General features: G+C 41.8%; 1 protein-coding gene across 11 annotated transcripts in view; it reads right to left on the reverse strand.

Moving 5' to 3' along the window:
• The window catches only part of DMD (dystrophin), a 1,715,077-nt gene that overhangs the window by 180,446 nt on the left and 1,512,332 nt on the right, over positions 1–22,299 (reverse strand). For all 11 annotated transcript variants that reach the window (XM_030575515.1, XM_030575505.1, XM_030575489.1 and 8 more), the window contains one exon: positions 1,436–1,514. In XM_030575515.1, the coding sequence (XP_030431375.1) occupies positions 1,436–1,514 (79 nt within the window). The remainder of the gene's footprint in view (positions 1–1,435; positions 1,515–22,299) is intronic.

Raw genomic sequence — 22,299 nt, forward strand, 5'->3', positions numbered from 1 at the left:
AGACCTTTTATTTTGCCTCCCTCTTCCACAAACTCTCAGAGTTTGGATAAAATAGGATGCAGATTTGAACAACCTTCAGACTGCATTGTACCATCAGATTTTATGCTGATTTGGCACAATATGGCACCTGGTTTGGATTTTGCCAAATAGCTACTATGTTAATTTCCCGCCTTTGTTTATCAAATTCCTAAACAGCATGCTTTACCTGTGGCAAACAGCTAATAACCAATTTAGAAACCAGTTTATTCTTAAAATTATAATGCAGTATTAAAACTTATACTTTTAAAAGTAAATTTATTTCTGATTGATTGAAAAACATGTTTGTCCTTGATGCCAGTCTAAATGGAACTGTTTGATAATGCTATACAGTTCTGAACATCAATGTCTCTGAGGCAGAATGATTACACCTGCATCACTAATCATATGGTATAGCAGAAATAAAATCATTTAAACACAATATTGGCACAGACTGTCTACTTCTTTGAAAATAAAATCTGTCTCTCAACATCTATTTTTGATAAATGCCTTGGTTGGTTTCCCCTTGGAATGTATCAAGCAGCAGGAGAACATTATCCTGTGACTGTGCTCTATTCCATTGATATAATCTCTTAAATAAAGTTCTGCTATTTACTTTCGTTTAATCGCAGTACAACAGGCCAAAGACGTGGCTTCCAAGCAGCTTCATTTCAGTCTCTGCCTTGATGCTTTGAAGCTGTTTCAAGTCATCTTTCAGTCCACTTCAAAACATCCTTGATAAAGTTATGGGGGTGGGGAAAAGTTGCATTGCTGGCAAAGCCAGACAATAATGGTTTGTTACAGAGCTGAAAAAAAAAGTTTAAATAACGGCTATTCTTCTGCTAAGTTGAGGTTTTTTGACCTCCCCCACAAGACTGCTAAGTAGATGAATTATACAAGGCCCATAACTGTAAATATTTTTCTTATGGGCCCAACTTGCCCCTTATGAGTTTCCACACTGTAGCTGCCATGTGAAAAATGGCCACCATTTTACTTTGGCCATATGAGTTTTACTCAGTAGGAGCCAATGAACTTAGCTGAACTCATTGTCTTCTGATAAAAAAAGATCTAATCAGTATCTTTAAACCTTTATCCTTTAATGGGAAGCTTTCAAACTAGAGTGGACAAGTATAATACAGAAATAATTCTGCGCTGGTAGAGAAAGAGGTAAGGGGACCTGATACTGGTAGGCTTTTCCCATCCCATCTGGATTTTATTGAAATCAATACACTTCTATACCAAGTTTTAGCCAGCAATTAATTTTTTACTGTTGAGTTCTAAACCCATCTGCAATGGGGTTTAAAATGGAAATAGATAGCAATCCTAGTTGACACCAATGGCAGGGCTGGCTACCTAATTGAGGTTTTAATGTCTAACGAGCAGTGCACAAGTTATGCAAGAAAAACTAAAATTGACTTACTGGAAAGGAAGTGCTGAGATGCAGGGCCAAAATCCCTGTGGGCTTCATGCAACTGTCTGATGCGCTCATCAATGGCCACCTGAGAAAAAGAAGAGAAAAATGACTTTCCTTTCAAACATGTAACAAGTAGCAATTAAAGTTAGGTGTCTATTTTATTAAGAAAGAGTTTTGTTTTGTATAAGACAAAAGAACACTCAGGCAACTGTCTGTTACAGCTATCCCCCTATTCCATTTTGTTTCTTACAGCTGTTCCCATACTCCATTTTGCTTTTGTTCTCCTCCTGTGGCCGCCCTTCCCTTGCTCTTAAGTTGTTTACCAGGGCCACTGTTCAAAGGGTTAGTCCTGTTATCACCTCATTGAACCTGGGCTCGGTGTAGGGCAGGCAATGTCCAGAGCTGCAAGACCTATTGTGTTTTTAAGATCCTGGGCATGAGAAATAAGCCTCATGTGCTTTTGAGTCACCTATTGCACAGGACTCTGCCCAGACAGGTTTCTGTGCTCACCTGCAGTTTTTCCCTGTGCCTCCTCCCCTGTGACAGAGGGATCCTATCAGGATTACTGGTGGGAAACTGCCTGAGTTTGCCTTTAAAAACAGACATTTTTTAAACAAACATTGGAAAGGTTCCTGCATTGCTGCCTGGTCTGATCAGCCAAGGGTTTTGGGGGGTCCTTTCTCCGCTCTCGTTTTATTTTTGAGTGTACTTCCGGTTTTTTAACACCACCCCCACGAAGAACGAATTGCTACCTGAGAGATCTCCTGATTATTGAGACTGTACTGAGCCCTCCTTGCTTCTTCTGATGTTGCTGCTGCTTCTACCTTTGCTGCTGCCTTGGGGACTGGTAAGAATCCCCCTGTGAAACTTTCCCTACTTTTATTTTATTATTTTAGCTGCTGGCTCTGTTTCCCCAGCACACAGACTCAAGCTAAACCTTGGTCTGTGTCTTAAAACCTCTCTCAAACTCCACGGCGCTTTGCCGCTAAAAATAAGTTTGTGCCGCTGCTAAGCTCTGCTCCTGTGGGCTTTGCCTCGGGGCTCCCTGCTTTCAGCTGTAGCCACTGCTGTAGCCACCATCCCTTGGCTTCCTTGGGAGCTGGATCCTGGGCACATACCACTCTGCCCTCTGTAACTTCCCCATAGCATAAGGTGCACCATAGCTTTTGGGTTTTTTTAGTTTAATAAGTCATAGTTTGTTAAGATTGTAGAGCTTGTAAGTTCACCTGCCTTGTTATAGTTTACTGTTTTGTTGCTCCGTATAGTTACTTGTTATAGTTTTGCTTAGAATTGTGATATTTGTTGTTTTGCCTAGTCGTTGGTTAAGATAGATAAGGTTTTTGCTGCCTAAATTTGTCTTCCCGCTGTCCCGATCTCTCCCTGAACTTTCCCGTGTCTGTTTTTCCCCTGCTCCAATCTCCCCCTCTGTGTGCTCCTCCCTGTCTCCCTGTTATAACCCTTTGCTGCTTTTCCCCCGCATCTGCACTCCCTCCGAACTTCCCAACTCCTTGCTGCTCCCCCCCCCGCGTCTGCATCACCCTCCGAACTTCCCAAACCCTTTGCTGCTTCTCCCCCTGTGAAACTTCCCAAACCCTTTGCTGCTTTTTTCCTTTGTTTTTGGTGTCCGCTTGTTGCTTAAACCTCTCTCTAGCCCTTCTCTACACTTCTCCGCTGCCCCTCCCCTACCGAAGATCACCATCACACTGCTCCATTGTCCTTACCCCGCAGGACTTCAGAGTCTCTCACTGCTTCCAGCTGCACTCTCGTCTCATCAGTTGCCACTAATCATTCACTCCTCTCCCCACTCCTGTTCCTTGACCCAGCCTTTAGGTACACTCTTGCAGATTATCTCCTATCCTAGCCTCACAAATTAAGTCATTAATTTTCTTTTATACCATTACATTGCATAATTTTACGTATCACTCATATTGTATCATTGCACTGTGATTCACATTTTACTTGTAATTATAACACCCCATTGGTTGCTTCCACTTTTCTGATATGCTTTGTATTTGCATTGATACCATTGTGTTACATTGTGTCTAAGGCCACTAACCACTTAATACATTCTGTCTAAGATTGTTGACCATTTTATATAGAAGCTACCATTTTATTTTGCATTTCTTTTTGATACGCTTATTGACTGTACTGAATCCCATTGTGATGAACCCCACTTACTGTACCCCACTGTTAAAACTCCCTACACTGTTCAATAAGAACAACCCCCCCATCATTGTCTATTGTAAACACCTTATACACCCCATCCCATCGTACTTCATTATTAAATTCCCACCACTTCCTTTTTCCTTTAATAAAGAAATTAATTGGCACCCCACCTGTGTGGTAATTGCTCCCCAAGATCCCATATACTTGCAGGCAGGGACAGCAACAATCTATAAACCAAGGGTTTGACTGCAGCTTACCAAGCTGAACTCAAAGACCAAGGAGGTCAAAAATGTTTTTCTACTAATTTAAATGGCATTGGACCAGGCCCATAATAAGCAGCCTGATAAACTCCTTTCTGTTAAATCATCTGAACGGCCACCAACCAAAATAATAATAAAAAAGATTCTGTTTTCTCTCTTGCAGACATTAAAATGGGAAACAAACCCCTCTGTTATTACCTGAATTTGAATGACTCAGAATGAACTTTTTGAGAGCAAACAGTCATAAAATAATAAGTATAAAAGAAAGTAATCTCATATAGTACGGAGATGCCAACTGCACATGTATAGTGCCACAATGTTGGTAATCAGCTAGTGTTTGGGTACAAGTATATTCTTTATTCTCAATTCTCAATTGACTCCCATCCCCATGACCCTTTCTTCTTGGTATGGTACTGTCCTTTGAAGAAAATGTTTTTTAGTGTCTTGTTGGGCTGATGTATTGCACGAAGACACAACTACTGTAGAATTGTTTAATTTTTAAAACCTCCAAATCTGTGTGTCTCAGTATAAAACAGAATGTCTAGGACAGGTGGACATAAGATAATCTTGTACAGAAAATTCCAAACAACATGAGTGATATTCACTAACAACTTTATGTACTATATATCCAAAAGACAATGTCAGGTAGCTTAGGTCTAAATTTAGCATTTAGAAACCAAAAATGCCTAAAGCTAATAATAGTAAATTCTCAGAAATGTTTTAAACAAAATAACTAATAGGAGGCAGATTAACTGAATGTAAAGATTTCCCTGCAAGGTCTGCAAACCAAACAATGGAGCACTATATTAGTATGAGAAAAACAGGAAGGGGAACAGATTAAGTTTGGTTTTGTTGTCCAAATTGAGAGAGATGTATAAATAGGTAACAAACACCATATATGATGAAAAAGGAAAATCAAGTTTTCAGTTTTAATTTTTGTAGGTGTTGGCTGTAGCATGTTCACTCTTTTGACATGAGTAGCTAGCCAATGTTTCGGGTCTTGTGGCTTGTTACCATTAGGAGAAGCAATTCATGGAGAAGCCAGGTATTTGATGCAATTCCCTGTATTTACAAAGAACGGACAAAGTCCTGTTTCCCTGAACATAGTAGAGTTCAAACAACAGAAGGTAATTTCTTTGTTCACAGTTGCAAGTCTCTTTCCAGTCAGCACTCTGCCTCCGAATCCTCTCTTGGTTTTCTTACAGTGTCACCTTGAAAGTGCTTCTCTTGCTATCTCCTTGGTTTTCTTGTGCCTTCTATGTCTTCTTCTGACTGCCTCTGGCTCCTCCCAGTCACAGATACACAGAGGCACCCTGTGTTTGCAATCAGCCCCCTGAGAAAGCCTTCTGCCCACAAAACTTAGCTTCTGTGCTTTGGGCAGTGGCTCCCATTTGTAAGTAGAGTGAGGATAAACTCTACTCTGACATCTGATGGTGAATTGTGGTGAGTTGTGGAAAAGAACTTCAGAGGCTGGTCTTGTTTGCATAGACACACCCACTCCACCTAGCATGAACCCACAAGCTGACCAAATGGTCAGTTTGGCTGCTGTTAGATCCCCAGTTTCTCTGTTACTGGGGCAGGAAGAATAAAGTTTTGTTATGCTGATTATGTGAATCAAGGTCAATGGAACTGTTTTATGACAGAGGGACTCACCATCAACTAGGTAGCACTTGCCAGATAAGGGACATGGGTTCCAAAACCCAGTGAATTAAGAGAAACTGGAGACAAGGATTTGTACTGGATGATATGGGCCCCTTTTGAGGACCTGAAACACCAATTGCACCTCCTCCTCTCTCCACGGTTGAATAGCAGAGCTAATTTTGATTCCATGAAGAGCCTAGTTACAGGCTGCTGTCATGAATTCACTTTGGGACAATGGTACACCAACACTAGGGCTCCCCGACTATGAGCTGAAATCACTAAGAGCTGAGATCATTGAGTGCTGTGCTGTGTTCAGTAGAGCCTGAAGATATATTGCTAAGCGGCTGGCAGAGTGGAGCAGTTTGTGGGATGGTTGCCGTTGCCCATGGGATGGCGAGCGGAGCAATTTGTGGGATGCCTGGAGCAGCTCATGGGATGGCTGCTGGAGTGGAGCGGCTCATGGTGAAGGCTGCAGCAGAATCCCATGGAGAGGCAGGGCAATTGGCCTCAGACCACATAAAGTACCCCTTAACACCCCATGTGCCCCTTCTCCCCACCCATTTTCACCCAGGCTGGGGGTGGTGGTGGTAAAACTCTGCAGCTAAACTTTTGAACTCTGGGGCTGCACTGACCAGGAACATAGACTTTTGTTGGACTTTTGGGTGATTTTTGGGTTGATGGACTCAAGAGACTTTCGTGGTGTTGGACTTTTGGGACTTTGGGGTGATCTTTTGGGTTCTTGGACTTAAGACCCTGAGGGGAAAAGGATACTGCCAAACTTACTTGGGGGTGGGTCTTTTGCTCAAGGTTTGTGTTATGAATCCTATTTGTGGTGTTTCCCTAACATAATGTTGCATTGTTTCCCTCCTTTATTAAAAAGATTTTGCTACACTCAGACTCCGTGCTTGCGAAAGGGGAACTATTGCCTCTTAGAGGAGCCCGGGGGTACGTAATTGTCCCAAGTCACTGGATGGGGGCTCGAGCCGGTTTTTCTTTTGCGTTATTGAAACAGAACCCCTAGATACTGAACCCTGCCCTTGTTGCTGCCAGCTCAGACGGGCAGAAGGGTTACACATTATTTCAGCTATCTTACTTTATAAAGGAGCTTAATTGCTTCTTACACTTTTCTGGAATGAAGGGTGGCTATCATGCCCACCAGCATCAAGAAGTCTATGATTGCCTACAGATCAAAGACATGCCTGTGGAAGCTAACACCACCTGTAGCATAACATTATTGTTTATTTTAACCTTTCAATGAATCATAGTCCTCCATAATTTCAAATATTGGTTTTCAGCTCAATAATACGTTTTTTTTAAATGAACCATGCTGAAGAAAATAAAAAATGTGTCTGCTCTTTAGATCCCTCATTTGTTTTGAGAGGGTTCTTTATAGAACTCTAAGGCTCTACCTGTCTTTGATGCAAGCATTCCAGGTCTTTTTTCATTATTAGCATTTTCTTATCAATATAAAAAACAATATTCCATTTTAAGTTTTAATTAACAAAGGACAATGAAAAACAAAGATGATAAAAATCACAATCTGACTTACACAATCCTAAGAGTCAATTGAGAATGAGGGCTCTACAAGGTATACAATAGACATCAACATTTTTTATGCTATGACAATGACAAATCTGAGCATGTGATTTTGGGAAAAGATTTTGGAGCCTCCAAATATTTGTGCCCACTGCTAGTTCAGAGGCCTTAAAATTCTACGTATTATATAAAACTGGAAAAAGTCATGTATATCTATGAATTGGGTGAGTTTTGGTTAAATTGAAATTTTAGTCTAATATGTAAACCCAGCAAAATGACACACACTAACCTCCACAGTGAATTTTTAAACTGAACAACTATATGTAGCCTCGGATGCTAGCATGGAAATAGCTATCTTTACAGAGGTGTATTTTGTCAATGTAAAGATGAATAAAACATAAGGAAGCCTTGATTACTCTCCAAGACTAATCAATTGAGCAACTAAAAGTTATCCCATCAGTTATCCTTGCCGACCCACACAGCACTGTTTATCAAGGCATCAGTGTCCTGCATGTATACTCATATACTAAATGGTACATACAGTTTTGGTGATAGAGTAATAAAGGCGCACTGTTATTTTCCATGACTTTTACAAACTCTAAAACAAATCATAAAATGACAGAGTTAGTGCTCACAGTAAAAGCTACATGTGAGCAAATAACTAATTAAAATTATAATCAACATACTTGCGCCTGTGCCTGTTCCAATTTAAGCCAATGAGGGATTTGCCACTGACTTTCATGGAAGGAATGTTGGGTCCATCAAGAGGCTTCCCATCTGCTAAGTAATATTATATGAACAATTTCTCATTGGCACACAAAAATAATTTCTTTTGCATGTTAGCTGTATTTGCCTGTGATGAAAATAGCAGCACTTTCTCTCTGAATCAAATGTATTCATTTCACTCAAAACATCAGTTTTTGAATGCAAGAATACATGAAGTAATGTCATACAGCTCAACAGGTAACAGTCTTATTGGAATGCAGACAAAGAGAAATTATTCTGTTCTTGCTTCAGATAGCTAACTCCTAGGAGTACCAGTTTAATCAAACAAACAAATGAAAATTCATGGGTTTCGATAGCATAGTTTGGATGTGTGATGAGCAATAACTTTCTTTTCTCTTGCTCCTTATGCAAAAGGTTGATGATCAGCAAGATGGATAAAAGTCATATTCAGATGTACCTTTCTCCACAAGTAATGCCACCAGAAATCAAGAGACTGCTTGTGGTGTCAATTATTACTCGGTGGAAGTACGGGTTATCAGAATTTGGTCTAAAGAAAACGGTCCCACTTTATTGCCCGATTCTGATTTTAAAACAAACACCAAAATCTTCCACAGACAGTAGTATGGTATTATAAATTCCTTTCTCTTCAATGTGACTGATTCTTTGCAAAAGATTTACATTTCATCATGTTCTTTGTCCACAATTTTGTGCTACAGTTGTTTTCTTTCTATCATAAGAAAGAAAATTAAAGAGCAACAGTAGCAGCTGACATTAAAATACTGTGATTTTAATTAAAAACACTGTAACCACGTAAAACTATAGAGAGATGAAATATGACAGCTTCTGTTCAATCCAAAAATAAATTATAGTGCTTAAAAGCATTCATTCCTTCTTTTAAAACATAAGTGAACCTGAAGAGATTTATTAAAAGGAGTTATTCCTCTCTCTCCCCATTACTCAATCCCAACACAATGAATTGAATTTATGTCTGTTTATCAGATAAATAGATTACATATAGTAAAAAAGCAAAGCTGTGTCACATGATTACTGGGAACTGTTTATCCATTGTTGGGGCTGACTCTTACAAACACTTGTTATAGCAGTTCCAGAAATGAGAATGTGCAGGACTTGGGTCCGTTACTTAGGCCTGGTCTACACTAGGAAATGAGGTCAGTATAATTACATTGCTCAGGGGTGTGAAAAATCCGCACCCCTGAGTGATGCAGTTAAACTGACAGAGGCTCCTGCATAGACAGCACTAGGTCAACGGGAGAATTCTCCAGTTGACATAGCTAGCACCTCTTGGGGAGGCAGAGTTAAAATTTTATTAAGATAATGTTAAAAAAAAAAGTGAACAGTACAGAGTCTAAGCATAGAAGTTTCTGGTTATCAGGGAATAACATACAGATTATTGAGGGTGCAAAGTTTGGTTTGAGATTGGGTGGCATAAGGAATACATATTCTGCAATATCCGCAATTGGAGGTAAAAGGTTGATGGGTCAAAGTACAGAATTGAGATATGAGGGTATGAAGTTCATAAAGTGGCTATGTTCGGGTGTGGAGTATAGGACATCACAGACTCCTTTGAGAACAAGACCCTGGCATTTCGCGAAGCCTGAGCTTGTAAGCTGGAAAAGTACGCCCCCCTGGCAGACACCCTGGAGCGAAGGGCTACAAAGTGCAGATAAGGGACATCTACATCAAGCACATCACCGGCCACCGACAGTACCAGGAGGCATGAGCCAGAGTGACATTGTTTTTCGACTACAAGAAAGGGACCATAAACTCCCTGAACATTAAATCTCACCAAATGAGGGTCAACCCATACTCATCATCATATCCACTCATTAAACTCCACACCCGAACATAGTCACTTTATGAACTTCATACCCTCATATCATCTACACTGATGGCAGAACCGCTCCTGTCAGCATAGGTATCATTGTCACTGAAGCATTACAGAGGTGCCGCTGCAGTGTTTTAAGTGTAAACAAGCCCTTATCGTCTCCCTCTTTGTTTGTTTTGTCTGGTTTTTAGTTGGACATATTTTTGCTTTGGTGGGTTTCACCTCGAATGCAAAATAGATGAGACCAAGTATCTCATTTTTAGATCAACCCCTGCATCACCCCCGCCCACCGTCGCCCTGCGAAACCACCACCAAAACCCAATACCCACAAACAAACAAACATACTTCAGGTGATGTTGTTTGCAGAGTTGTTGTACCTATGTTGGGCTCAGGATATCAGAGAGACAAGGTGGGTGAGGTAGCATCTTTTATTGGATCAATTTCTGTTGGTAACTTTCATCCAGCTTTCGAGCTACACCTGAAGAAGAGCTCTGTGAAAGCTCAAAAGCTGATCTCTTTCACCAATAGAAGTTGGCCAAATAAAAAAATACTATCTCATCCACCTTGTTTCTTTCAAGTGATGTTGGCTATCATTTAGCTCCCTGGTATGCAGGGCCGTCCTTAGGATTTATGGGGCCCTAGGCAGTATTATTAAACTGGTGCCCCTATGCCGGATGGCAGCCCAAGCTCACAGCCTGGTGGGGGAGGGGGAGGAGGGACTTGACAGCAAAGGATAATGAGATGCCCAGCCTGCCTCATGGTGGTGGAGAGTCACAGTTCCCCGCAGAGACTTCCATGCACTCTCCCTCATGCAGAATGGACATGAAGAAAGTACCTAATTAAAAGCACTAAAATTTGGGAATAAAAAATGTCAGTCACAGGTTTTTTGATATGCCCTGAAGTTTGTCAGAGATTTATTTGCAAAAACTTCATAGTAAGGGTGAGTCAGCTGTCCTGCTGAATACAACATTACATATAATGGAATACATGATGCAGCTCTTCTCTGTTTTACATTTTCTTCATCAGTATTTCTAAGTTGAATTTATATTTTAAATGTACTCAAATCTTAAGCCAGCATTCCAGATTACTACATATTTAACTCACTGAAACAAAGACATTCTTTTAAATTAATCAGAGAGATTTAGTGTGTTTATAACAATGTTCATTGCTTTTAGAAAAAGGAAACAGTAATTTACTTTGTGTGATCTCCATAACAAGAGACATGATTATGAAATTTCACCAACTTAAAATATGTTTCCAAAGATTTTAGGTATAACAAGGATTTTGTCTTACTAAGGTACTGATTTTGCTGGAGGGTTCTTTTAAAACTAGTTTGTCAGATAGTCAAAAGTAAAGAAAGGGAACTCTTTGTCCAGCTATCTGGAAGGGAAGGACTGTTGTCCCTTTAAGGGCTCTCTTCAGTGGGGAGTGGGGAGAGAGGTGGTGAAAGGATGGACAGAAAGGACAGGAAGACTTGGAAGCACTTTTTTTTTTTAACTATAGTAATTAAAATGTGTATTTTAGATAAGGGAGGTCTTTTGAAGGATTTATTTAAAAAACTATGTGTGAAGATCCACACATTTAAGGCTAAAGATGATTGTGCATCTAAAACTCTATGCAAGCATTTTTTAGAAATGTGATTTTATAATCTTCACCAGCTCACTAATGAAATATTTTTAAAGCAAATTTTAAACTAAGGTCCTGTAGACTGACATGTTCTGTGTAAATATTACATTAATGCACAACTGTTTTTGTCAGTAAAGTCAGAAACTGACAGTATAAAAATTTATTTGGGCATAAGCTTTTGTGGACATCTGATGAAATGGGTTCTAGTCCACAAAAGCTTATGCCCAAATAATTTGTTAGTCTTTGAGGTGACACAAGGACTCGTCCTTGTTTTTGCTGATACGGACTAACAGGACTACCACTCTGAAACCTGTCAGTATATACCTTGGGGTTGGCAAATGCCTGTTAAATGGCTTTATTACCCCTTGAATGTCTCTTTAACAGTTTCAATGTTGTGCTAATAGGTCTGGCAGGCTGGAGGTTTTTTCACTTTTAACTACTAGATTCCCTCCCAAGGAAGACTCACAAGGCTAGAGCAGCCATCTGTGGGAGCCTGCAGGAAGGGTCAAAACAGGGATAGGAAAACAAGAGGGTGGACACTAAGACCCAGTGGTGCCCCAAATTTTCAGGTGCCCTACGCAGCTGCCTATGTTGCTATGCCTAAGGACGGCCCTGCTGGTATGCACAAACAGCATTTAGTGCAGTGCTTGTAAAGACGTAACTGTGTAACCCCCTTTAGCTTTTCTGGTCTTCGGGCTTTGGGAGCTTTGATAAGCGTGTGAATGTGCGAACACATTCACAAAAGAACAGCAAATGCCTACACTCCTACATAATGGGACTACAACAAAGGCTTCCCTTGTGTTATTACACTAGTGAATTAGCTGTAAATCACCCTCTCTATACAGGCTATTCATAACCTCCTGATGTATTGCACAGATTGTTTTTTAAAGGATTCTTTAATATTTTATTTCAGGGGTTCTCCAACTTCATGGCACTGCAACCTCTTTTTTACAACAAAAATTACTACATGACCCCAGCAATGGGGCCAAAGCCAGGACCCGCTGGAGCCCAGCTGCCCTGGGGTGGGGGTAAGGGGGAAAACCAAAGCCCAAGGGCTCAGCCCTAGGTGAGGAGCCTGTAACCCTAGCTCCGCCATCCAGGGCTGAAGCCTGAGGCCTTTGGCTTTGGCTCCGGGCAGTGGGGCTCAGGCTTTGGCCCCGGGACCCAGCAAGTCTAACGCCAACCCTGGGGACCCCATTAAAATGGGACTGAAACCCACTTTGGTGTCCTGACCTACAGTTTGAGAACAGCTGCTTTATTTCATGTTCCAACCATGTATATTCCCACCAGATTTGATGGGGAGGTGCCTCAAGAGATTTATTACAGAGTTGTGGGTTTCAGTTAGAATCCTTTAACCTCTTCTAGTTCAATGAATCTCTCATTCCATGAAGGAATTACTTTAATATTTTCCTAAAAAGTCTGGACGAGATTGCAGAATAAAGCGTTCAGCAGTAATGAATCAATACTGGCTCAGAAGACACAAGGACCAGTTGCGTGTGTGTTCATGAAAAAAAAAAAACAGACAAAAATCATGAGACATCAATGCCAATATTATTTGAAAATTCAATGAAGCTAGCAAGTTAGAAAAAAAGAATATACCATTTCAGACACATTATATCAACTGAACTCCTGGGGGCATGACCTACGCTACTGTTATTTCCAGGCAGATCTCTTTAGAAATCGCAAATTAATTTGCAAGACATAGAATAATAAGGGAATAAATAGGTAATTATTTCTTCAGTGGTGTCTCAGCACACTTAAGTTTCACCTCTCCAATTTATAAAATGACATTTTATTCTTTCTGGGAAAAAGGATTTCCTTTACTGTCTCTGATGCTCATGCAAATGAACAGTAGCTTCTATTACCACTATTATTAAGTCAAATTATACTGCCATTAAAATGACTCTACAATTTCATGTGCTATTTTGAAAGGGAATAATTAATATTACAGTGGAAGAAACAGCATTCAGATCTCCCCCTTCCCTCTTCATCAGGGATATCTTCGTCAAAATCCAGTGTCAACCAGATACCAGGTTCACAATGTAAAATGCAGAGAGGAAAAAAAAATCTCAGTTTTTATTAAAGGAAAATAAAATATCTCCTCACCAGAGTTTCTTGAGCTGCTTCACTATTGATAAAACACGAACAAATATTAAAACAGCTTACATGATAGCAAGAACATGGTTGCAGATGCTGGGAGATTTCACTATGCTGCACTGTTTCTAATTATTTCATTTTTCTATTTTCAGATCAGTAACAGAAGAGACGGAGGGGGAGGTCAGTTCTCACCCATTCCACTGACTGAGTTAAAACATTTACATTTAAGCTTACCTTCTATACATTATTATTCATTTAAAATATATCACCAGCAGAAAAATCTTCTAAGGTCAGAGTAATATCCCTCTTCAAAGCATGTGAGGGCACAGGCAGCATAAGGCTTAGCCACTAATTACACAATTGTGTTTCCCCGTATTCAAACACAGGCAAATTACGAAGGAGCCCTAGTGGCAATTTAAAATAATTATTAATGTGAGAAAGTAGGGCTGGGGTCATTAACTGAAAAACAAATGAGATGCAATAAACAAAGAGCTAAGATAATTCTTGAAAAAAGATGGCTGAACCTGGCTGAGATTATGAGGAAAAATAGTAGAGAAGGAAGGAATAGAACAAAATAATCTCATTCAAGCAGCTGCTTTTAGTGCAGCTGCGAAGTAATAAAGTCAGGGGGTTAAAAATTTGCTCCACCAGTGATGGCTTTCATGAAGAGAGGAGGGCAAATTTCTGTATTTAATAAGCATGCATACATACAATACTTAATAACACAACACTTTTCTAATCCCCCACCATATTCACAGCATTTCCAGAGCATCCTGACCTTGACTCCAATCACATCCAATTTGACTGCACATCAAAGAACAATGGCTACTACAAGACCCTTTTTAATGTTACCCAGCACTCCTCCTCCTATCTGCTGAAAAGCTTCTTTCTTTCTGACTCAGAGCTGCCAAACCACTATGAGGCTGTTCTTTACAAATCAATAAACAGGAAGATCTGATCTACTGTACTTCCAATAGCTACTGAATTCAGTCACTCTGTGTTCTTTGCATATCAGAAGATAAGGATGAGTTTAAATAAGCACACTTTGTGCTACTTAAGGAAGGACAGAGAAAAGGAGGATTGATGCCCATTGTTTCTGAACTGCTGATATGCAGAGTTAAATTCTGAAGAAGAGGAGCTCTGTGTAGCTGAAAAGCTTGTCTTTTTCACCAATAGAAATTTGTCCAACAAAAGATATTACCTCACTCACCTTGTCTGTCTTGACAGTTGCTCATGAGGGCATGTCTACACTAGCAAGTTAAGTCGAAGTTACATGCCTTACGTGGACCTAACTATGTAAACATGCAAACTACAGTGTTCCTACCACCACAAGCGTGGACTTTCAGCTTTCCCTGGGGGTGCTCCATGCTTGCTCTGCCCTGATGCCCTGCCCCCCACTCTTCCCCTTCCCCCAAGGCCCCACCCTCACCCTGCCTTTTCCTGCCCCCTCTCTGCCCTCACCCCAAAAGGCTCTGCCCCTGCTTTTCCCTCTCCCTCCCAGCATCTCCTGCCCACGGCTGAAACTGATCTGCAGTGGGCGGGAGGCGCTGTGGGGACAGTAAGGAGCTGATCAGAGGGGCCTGCTGAACAGCTGATTGGTGGGTGGCTGGTGGGTGCTGAGCACCATTTTTTTTCTGTGGGTCCTCCAGCCCCAGAGCACCCACGGAGTTGGCACCTATGCCTACCGCTGCTTCTCTCTCTCTCTCTCTCTGTTTTTTTTTTTAACATATTCTTCATTGGGGATGGGGTTGTGGGAAATGAGGATAGTGAAGATAAACTGTTAATATTGCTCTGTGTTTTTTGATTCTAGAAAGATTTAATTTAAATCCCCAAAATTCTGGGTTATGATAGCACTGTATACTTAGGCAGATGATAATCTCAGTGACTTTATGCAATTCCTTCTTTTTATAAAAAATCCACTGGGACACTATCTTATACCTTGTCTACATTTATTAATCCTCAAACGAAACAGGGGAAATAAAATGTAATAAAAATTCAGGGAACATTATTAAGTCCTGGGCATAGAGCCTTAGAAAACAGTAAAATATCTCCTTGACTTAGTATGTCTACTGTGAAAAACCAGGCATTGCTTCTTTGGCTTTTGTTTTATAATCCTAACATAGAGCAGTGAACTTCAAGTGTGGGTGTCTGTAAAGAAAGAGAGAAGCTCTTGTGATTTAAATAAGAGGAACATTCATATTTAGAGAAAGTATAAAAATCTGTAAACCTGACCTAATATAGCCACATTGGCATACCTAGTGATTTTGGGCTAGGACTACGAATTTTTGGGGGAGGTCATAAAATCGTGGAGCAACAAACCCATGAAGGGGAAAAGTCCTCAAGGAGAGGCCCTCAAGCCACAAACACACAGAAAGCTAGCAGGGGTCAGAGAGAGGGAGGCTGAGGATGAAGGGACTGCCCACAGAAACGATGTCACCCTATTTTCCCCCTGAACAGGTGAAACAGAAGACCTCACTTTATCCTGTTTTGGACCTACTAATGGCAGACAGATTTTATAAGCGAACAAAGAGACGACCTAACATTGTGCAAGGCATAAAAGCAACTCACCAAACAGTAAATGGTAAACCTGCAATTGGTGAAGTCTTGGCCCCGCTTTGAACTCAGGGAACAGAAAACTATATCAGGTGGCACAAGATTCCCAAACCAGGGAAGTATGAGTACCATTTCCAGTCCCAAAGAAATTCCACTGGAGAGTCTTACAGATGGCATATGCAGTGCTCTGTAGAGGACATTAGGGCAAGAGTAAACGCTTGAAAAGGTAACTCTCAGATTTTGCTGGCTGGGGGTCAAGGACTACTGTACATTGTGCTCAAAGTGCCAACAGGCAGGACCCCAAAGGACCCCAAAGGCTCTCCTTGTGCCCCCCTTCCTAGAATATTTGGAGTATTTGGCTGCTCCCCAAGTCTATTAGGGCTGACACTTCTCCCCCCTTGATCCACACACAGACTAACGTCTTGGCCAGGCCTTTTTTTGTAGCCTAGGTGTCCGCCTCCCATGCCCACTTGTAGGAACAATCCATGAAAGGGCTATTTTGGCAGAAATGACTCCATTTCCAGCACAAAAGTCAAGTCCTAGTTGAGGGGGTGTCCCCCTACCCCTTCTGGGGCAAGTGGGGCACTTATGGGAAGTCTTTCCTTGAGAACGGTCTCCCTTCTGCCCTTTCATCCCCTTGGAACCAAACTTCCAGGTGGCCAGGCTTGGCATTCATTCACCTCATACATGCCCCCTCAGTGGGCCTGGATGTCTGCAGTGATGGCTCCACTAGGGCAAGCATCTTTTGTCTTGGGTGCCCCTGCCATTGAGCCTGTGGTTGTTAAATAATTTTCTGTCAACTAGATTGCCTCAGCAATGTCTCAGGCAAAGGTTGTAGCTCCCACTTTCACTCCCTCAACTGGGAGAACCTGTATAAACTGTTCCAGCACCACTTATTTGGTCACCTGCTCCCCTGTCTATTTGTCAGGCTGGCGCCCCACCAACAGTGTTCCTTAAGGCTCCGGGCCACTGCATGAGGTTGGGCCTCCATATTTCCCAACAGAAGTGTTATCAGTGGGTTTCTGCCATGATACTTCACCTTGGCATAATCTTGGGCTTCTATGGTATCAAGGTTCTTGTATGCATCTTGTGTAGGTCCAGTAAGATATGGCACCAACAAGATGGCCATCTGAGCACTGGGCTAATGAGCTGCTGTGATAGCCCTCGTGAAAGTGACCAGGAAAGCTTTGGGGTCATCCCCACATTCCATTTTTGTGAGTTTCACTGGGTGTTACATAACATTGATAGGGCTCAGGATCCCAGCCATCAGGTTTTCATTTGTTTCTTGGGGTTGTAAAATGGCTGCCACCTGTTTAACCAGGCATTGTTGCTGTTCCTTCTGTTGTGTTGCCAACTCCCAAATGAGCTGTTGTTGCTGTGCTGCTTCTTGTTGTTGTTGGGCAGCTATTTGCTGGAACATCTTGTTCTGTTGCTGCTGTTGGGCCACCTGTTGTTGCTGGCTGTCCATCAGCCACTTCAACAATTTCCCATGGTGGTGTTTGTTCCTCCTTGGTAACTGCCCAAATTCTTCACCAAATTGTGATTGTTGGCACTTAATAGAAGAGTATTCTAGCGTTTAAAGGGGTTGGTTCCTCTTAAATGCCGCAGGGGGTTGGTATGGGATCCTGGGCCCTCCCACTTCCATTGTGCTCTGGCCAGGGCCCTGTGAGGATTACCAAAGACAAGGCGCTTAGGCTGCTCTCCTTGGGCCACTTTCTACCACCCACTCTATAATCCAAGCTTTGCAGTTTGCAGCACAGTTTCTGAAGAAAAGGTATTTTCTTTAGTCTTTCTGGACTTAGCAGATAGGCTTCTCTTCCCAGAGGAGCTGCTGCAGCATCCCTTCTCAGGAGCTCCCAGAGGATAGCCTTCTTCCTGGCCATGTCAGCCCTTCTGAGCTGTCTGGCTTCCTTTTAAACTCCACCTCCATCTGGAGCATGCTCTACAGGTGTGGATGGGTGGGATCATCTGAGCTGAAAGTTGTTCTTTAGCCCCTTCAGTCCTTCTGTGGATTTTATACACTCTGTCACAGGGAATAAGTGTCCTGCAAGTTGAGAGTAGTGAACCAATCTAGGGGATTCTATGGATGGGGTTATGGAAGTGAAAATACTCAACTGGAAACTGAGGTGACAAATCAACTTGTTGAGTCACTTGAGATCAGTATAGGACATTGATCTCCTTTTCTCTTTGGAATTAGGAGTTACAGAGAAGAAAATACTCTGCTCCAGAATTTGGGGCCACAATCTCTATCTAATCCAGATGCAGCAGAGAGTTCACCTTTTTTTGTAGCAGGTTCTTGTAAGAGTGGTCCCTGAAATGGGATAGGATTGAAAGGGTTGGATGGAGGCAGAGACTGAAATTGGTTGAGATAGCCCTTTTGAAATGAATTCCAGGATGCAAGAATGGTGGATACCAAAATGAAGGAGACAAGGCAAGAAGATCCTTGCAAATTAGTCCAGAACTCTCCAGTGTGGCATCAAATTTGCTGACTCTGGCTAGGCACAGTGTTCAATGCTTTTTTGGTAGCAAGATTTCTCCTTGGAAGCTTCAGCAGAGCTCACATGATAAAAACATAAGAGGATGGATCTGGAGGCTGCTTGAGGCTTAAATTGCTTAAGCCATTGTGTTGGAGTATATAGACCTAGAGACTGAAGAGCTGCCCTGGAATCATGCATTGAGTACAATGCCCTCATCAGCCTTAGAGCTAAACAGAGCATGTCCTTCAAAAGGTAAATCCTCTGTCCTCCTTTGGACCTCCTGTGGGATAGGAGAGAAAAATCAATCAAGATGTTCTCTGCATGATGACACTAGTTGCAACTGATCTTGTAGCCATATTGATGGCATCAAGTGCTGCTTGTAGAACTGCATTGGAGGTGTATTGGCCTTTGAAGAATGGAACTATAAATTCTTCCTTAGACTTTTATAAGAACTTTATCCAAAAATCGGGAAACTCAGCCTTACTGCAAATAGTTGTAGTTTGCTAGTAAAGACTGAAAGCTGGTGATTTTGACTTGAAAACTAACCAAAAAGGTATATTTTCAGGATTCTTCTCTTTTGGGGTGCATTTCAGTGGTCCATGCTGCCTAGATTTTTCATTTGCAGCCACTACTAGTGATGAACCTTGAACAGGGCAACTATAAAAATACCAAAGCCTTTCAGAGGGATTTGGTATCTGCAGTCTGCTGGCAGAGATGGAGGCTGGGGACCGCCAAAGATCCCTAGCAGAGTCCAGGATACCCTCATTAATGCCAAAAAACCTGAGTGTCTGGATGTAAAATGATAAACAGTTTGTGTGAATTTCTTGAACAACTTCTAAGGTGTTGGCCATCCTCCACTTCTGTCTAACCTGAGATCCTGTAGTCTGATTTGAAGAAGCACTGGGTATTCACAGCTTGTCAGTCTTCTAAAGATCTATAAATCCTGGATGTTGGGTGTGATCCTTTTCTCTCTCGTCTGCTGACGTTTGAACAGGGAAAGTTTAAACCATGAGACTGAAAGCTTCCAAAGAGTTATTTGGAATACCCTAGAAAATGCCTGGAAAGACTTTGCTACTGAACCGAGTCTGTGGGCAGTTTGATCAGAATCTGCTGTACTGACTAGCTGGCCAGAGCCGATGCAGCACACAGAGAGAACACACATGCCAAAAACTGACAACAGGTGCCACTTGAAATCCACAAATTATTTTCTGTAACAGTAGATATTCCTGACATTATTCTAATTTGTATTATTAATAAGGACTTGCCTGATTCCAGAACGATTTGAGTTATAGCCGTCTCTGTCTGTTTCCTACTGTGGCTCTAGTAGATTTTATATAGTTAGCTTTCTGTGGGTGGCTGATTATGGAATTGATGCTGTTATTCTTTTAATCATATTTAAGGATCAACACAGCCTATTTTCGGGTAGTTGGGTGCCATATGTTATGGGCACTATTTCAAAACAAGTTATTTTGGGCCATTTGTGTGTTATGTTCAAAAGTGTATTTCTTAAGTGGTGCACACTGTTTTGAAGATATGCCATTCATCTTTCCCCAAATAAGGGGAAAATATACTGTTCACATCTACAGGAAAACAAAACAAAAACAAACGTCCAGTCACAAAAGCAGACTTTTCACTTTCTAGGCAGCTTTTCTTGTGCCTAATTCCCGAATGGTCAAGGATCCAGGGGAAATGTGGAACAGGGCATGAAAGCCAGGGTTGGAAAAGAAAGGCTCTGCTGGGTAGATATGCTATTGAAGTTGTTGCAAGTGAAGTCTGCAAAGAGTAAAAGGTGGAGCCAGTCACTCTGGTGGTAATTAATAAATCAGGTACTGCTCCAAATTTTGGTTCACCTATTCCAACTGTCTGTCCGTTTGTTGTGACTATGTCATGGAAAGGAGCAGGTCAGCATCTAAGAGGCAGAATAACTCTTGCCAGAAATGGAAGATGAACTGCAGTCCACGGTCAGATGTGATGTTGGATGGTAATCCATGAATCATGATGAAGTGATCAAAGAACAAATGTAATTTCCACTGTTGAGATCTTCCAAAAAATGGGACATCTTAGACAGCAAATCCATGACTACCAGTATGGCTGAGTGGCCCTGGGAACTCGGCAGGTCTATAATGAGGCTCATAGAGATGGACTCCCAGGGCTGGGAAGGAGTAAGTAGTGGGACCAAGGCATTCAGAGGTGTAATGTGAGGGACCTTCATCCAGCAACATACCTTGCAAAAGTCAGTGGAGGACCTAATGGCCACCAGAAATGCTGCAAAATCAGTTTTTTTTTCCCCTTGCCCAAAGTGTCTGATAAGTCTTAGCACAGTTGGAGGATTGTGAGGTGAGGCAGACCATCTGGGACAGAAACATGATCTCTGAACAAGAGTACTCCATTTTTAATAGAGAAGTTCGGGCTGAAGTCAGCATTGAGTGACATCTGTTTTACTGCAAAAGTGTCATTAGGTAGCAATTATCTCACAAGAGCTACAAGGTCAGTATTCACAAGCATACTGGCAAAGGGGTGGGGCTTAAAGATAGTGAAGGGTGCTGAAGGTCCTCCCCTTTGTGGGAGAGTGCATCAGACTTGCCATTGCAGATAGTGTAAATTCAAAATGGGAGTGTCTATTGGATCTGGAATTAATTAAGGGCCTTCACAGACCACAGGTACTCCTACTTCTTGTGGCTAGTGAACACTTGACAGGAAAAGTACAAATTCCAGATGATGCTGCCATTCCTCAAAAGTAGCCTTGATGGCCAGCAGCTCCTCGTCATAGATTGCATGGTTCTGTTCTATGGATGTTTATCTTCCTGAAGTAGAATGTGTAAGGTGGAGAACACGAGGTGACCCCCCGCTTTTGTGACCGTATAGATCTGATTGTATATTCAGATATGTCACCCTTGATGGATCAGCCTGGGTGTATTAACATGAGTGCTGTGGTCAAGGCCTTCTTCAGTTGTTCAAAAGCCAGTTGTGCCTTCAGTTCTTTTGGAGGAGATAGATAATAGGGGATACCACTCTGGAAAATCCTCTGACAAATCACCAATAGAAATTAGCAAGTCACAGGAAGCAGCAGATTTCTGGTGTGATCCAATCCATGATGGCAGCAACTTTCCAGGAGTCCACAGTATTCCCATCAGGCAAGATGACACAACCCAGGAAGTCAATGGTGTGCGGTCAAATTCACATTTTTCAGGTTTTACTTATAAGCCATTCAGCTTGATGCTTTCCAGTAGTTGTTGGATGTGGTGGTGGTGGTGCAGAGTCGGGTTCCCAGAGAAGATGAAAATGTCATCCAAGTAGATTAAATCAGACTTGTCTAGAATATCCCTGAAGAGGTCATTCACAAAGTATTGGAATGTTGCTGGGGAGTTGCAGACGCTGAAGAAGGGCACATTGAGGTATTCATAATGGCTGTATTGGGTGTGGAAAGTTGTCGTCCACTCATCGTCCTCCAGAATGTGGACCAGATTGTATGTGCCAAGCAAATCAAGTTAAGTGAAAATTTTAGCTACACTGACCTGTTCCATAATTTCTTTGTTTTTGATGGTAATACTGTTCACGGCCTGATAGTCAACACAGGCCCATTCTGACGAACGGGATTGAGGATCCATCAGGGGATTTGGAAAGCTAGAAGTTCTTGGCCAAGTTCTCATCACAATATTGCCATAGGGCCTTGAGCTCAAGTTCCAATAGGGGGTAAATGTGCCCAAAGGGGATTTTAGCCCCAGCTGAAGATCTGTAGGGCAATGTGGTATTTGGGGAGGATACTGACATTCTATTTATCAAATACAAAGGTATACTTTGTCAGAATTAGGGAACTAGTATCTCCTGATGCTGATGTGGTGCCAAGCCTGAAGGATTCCTTCATGGGGGTGGGCTCTGTTTCCATCATGCTAGACCTGGTTAAACACTACAGCTGGCAAAACCCATGGTAAAATATATACC

This window comes from Gopherus evgoodei, chromosome 1 (assembly GCF_007399415.2).
Source record: "Gopherus evgoodei ecotype Sinaloan lineage chromosome 1, rGopEvg1_v1.p, whole genome shotgun sequence".
Taxonomy (NCBI): domain Eukaryota; kingdom Metazoa; phylum Chordata; order Testudines; family Testudinidae; genus Gopherus; species Gopherus evgoodei.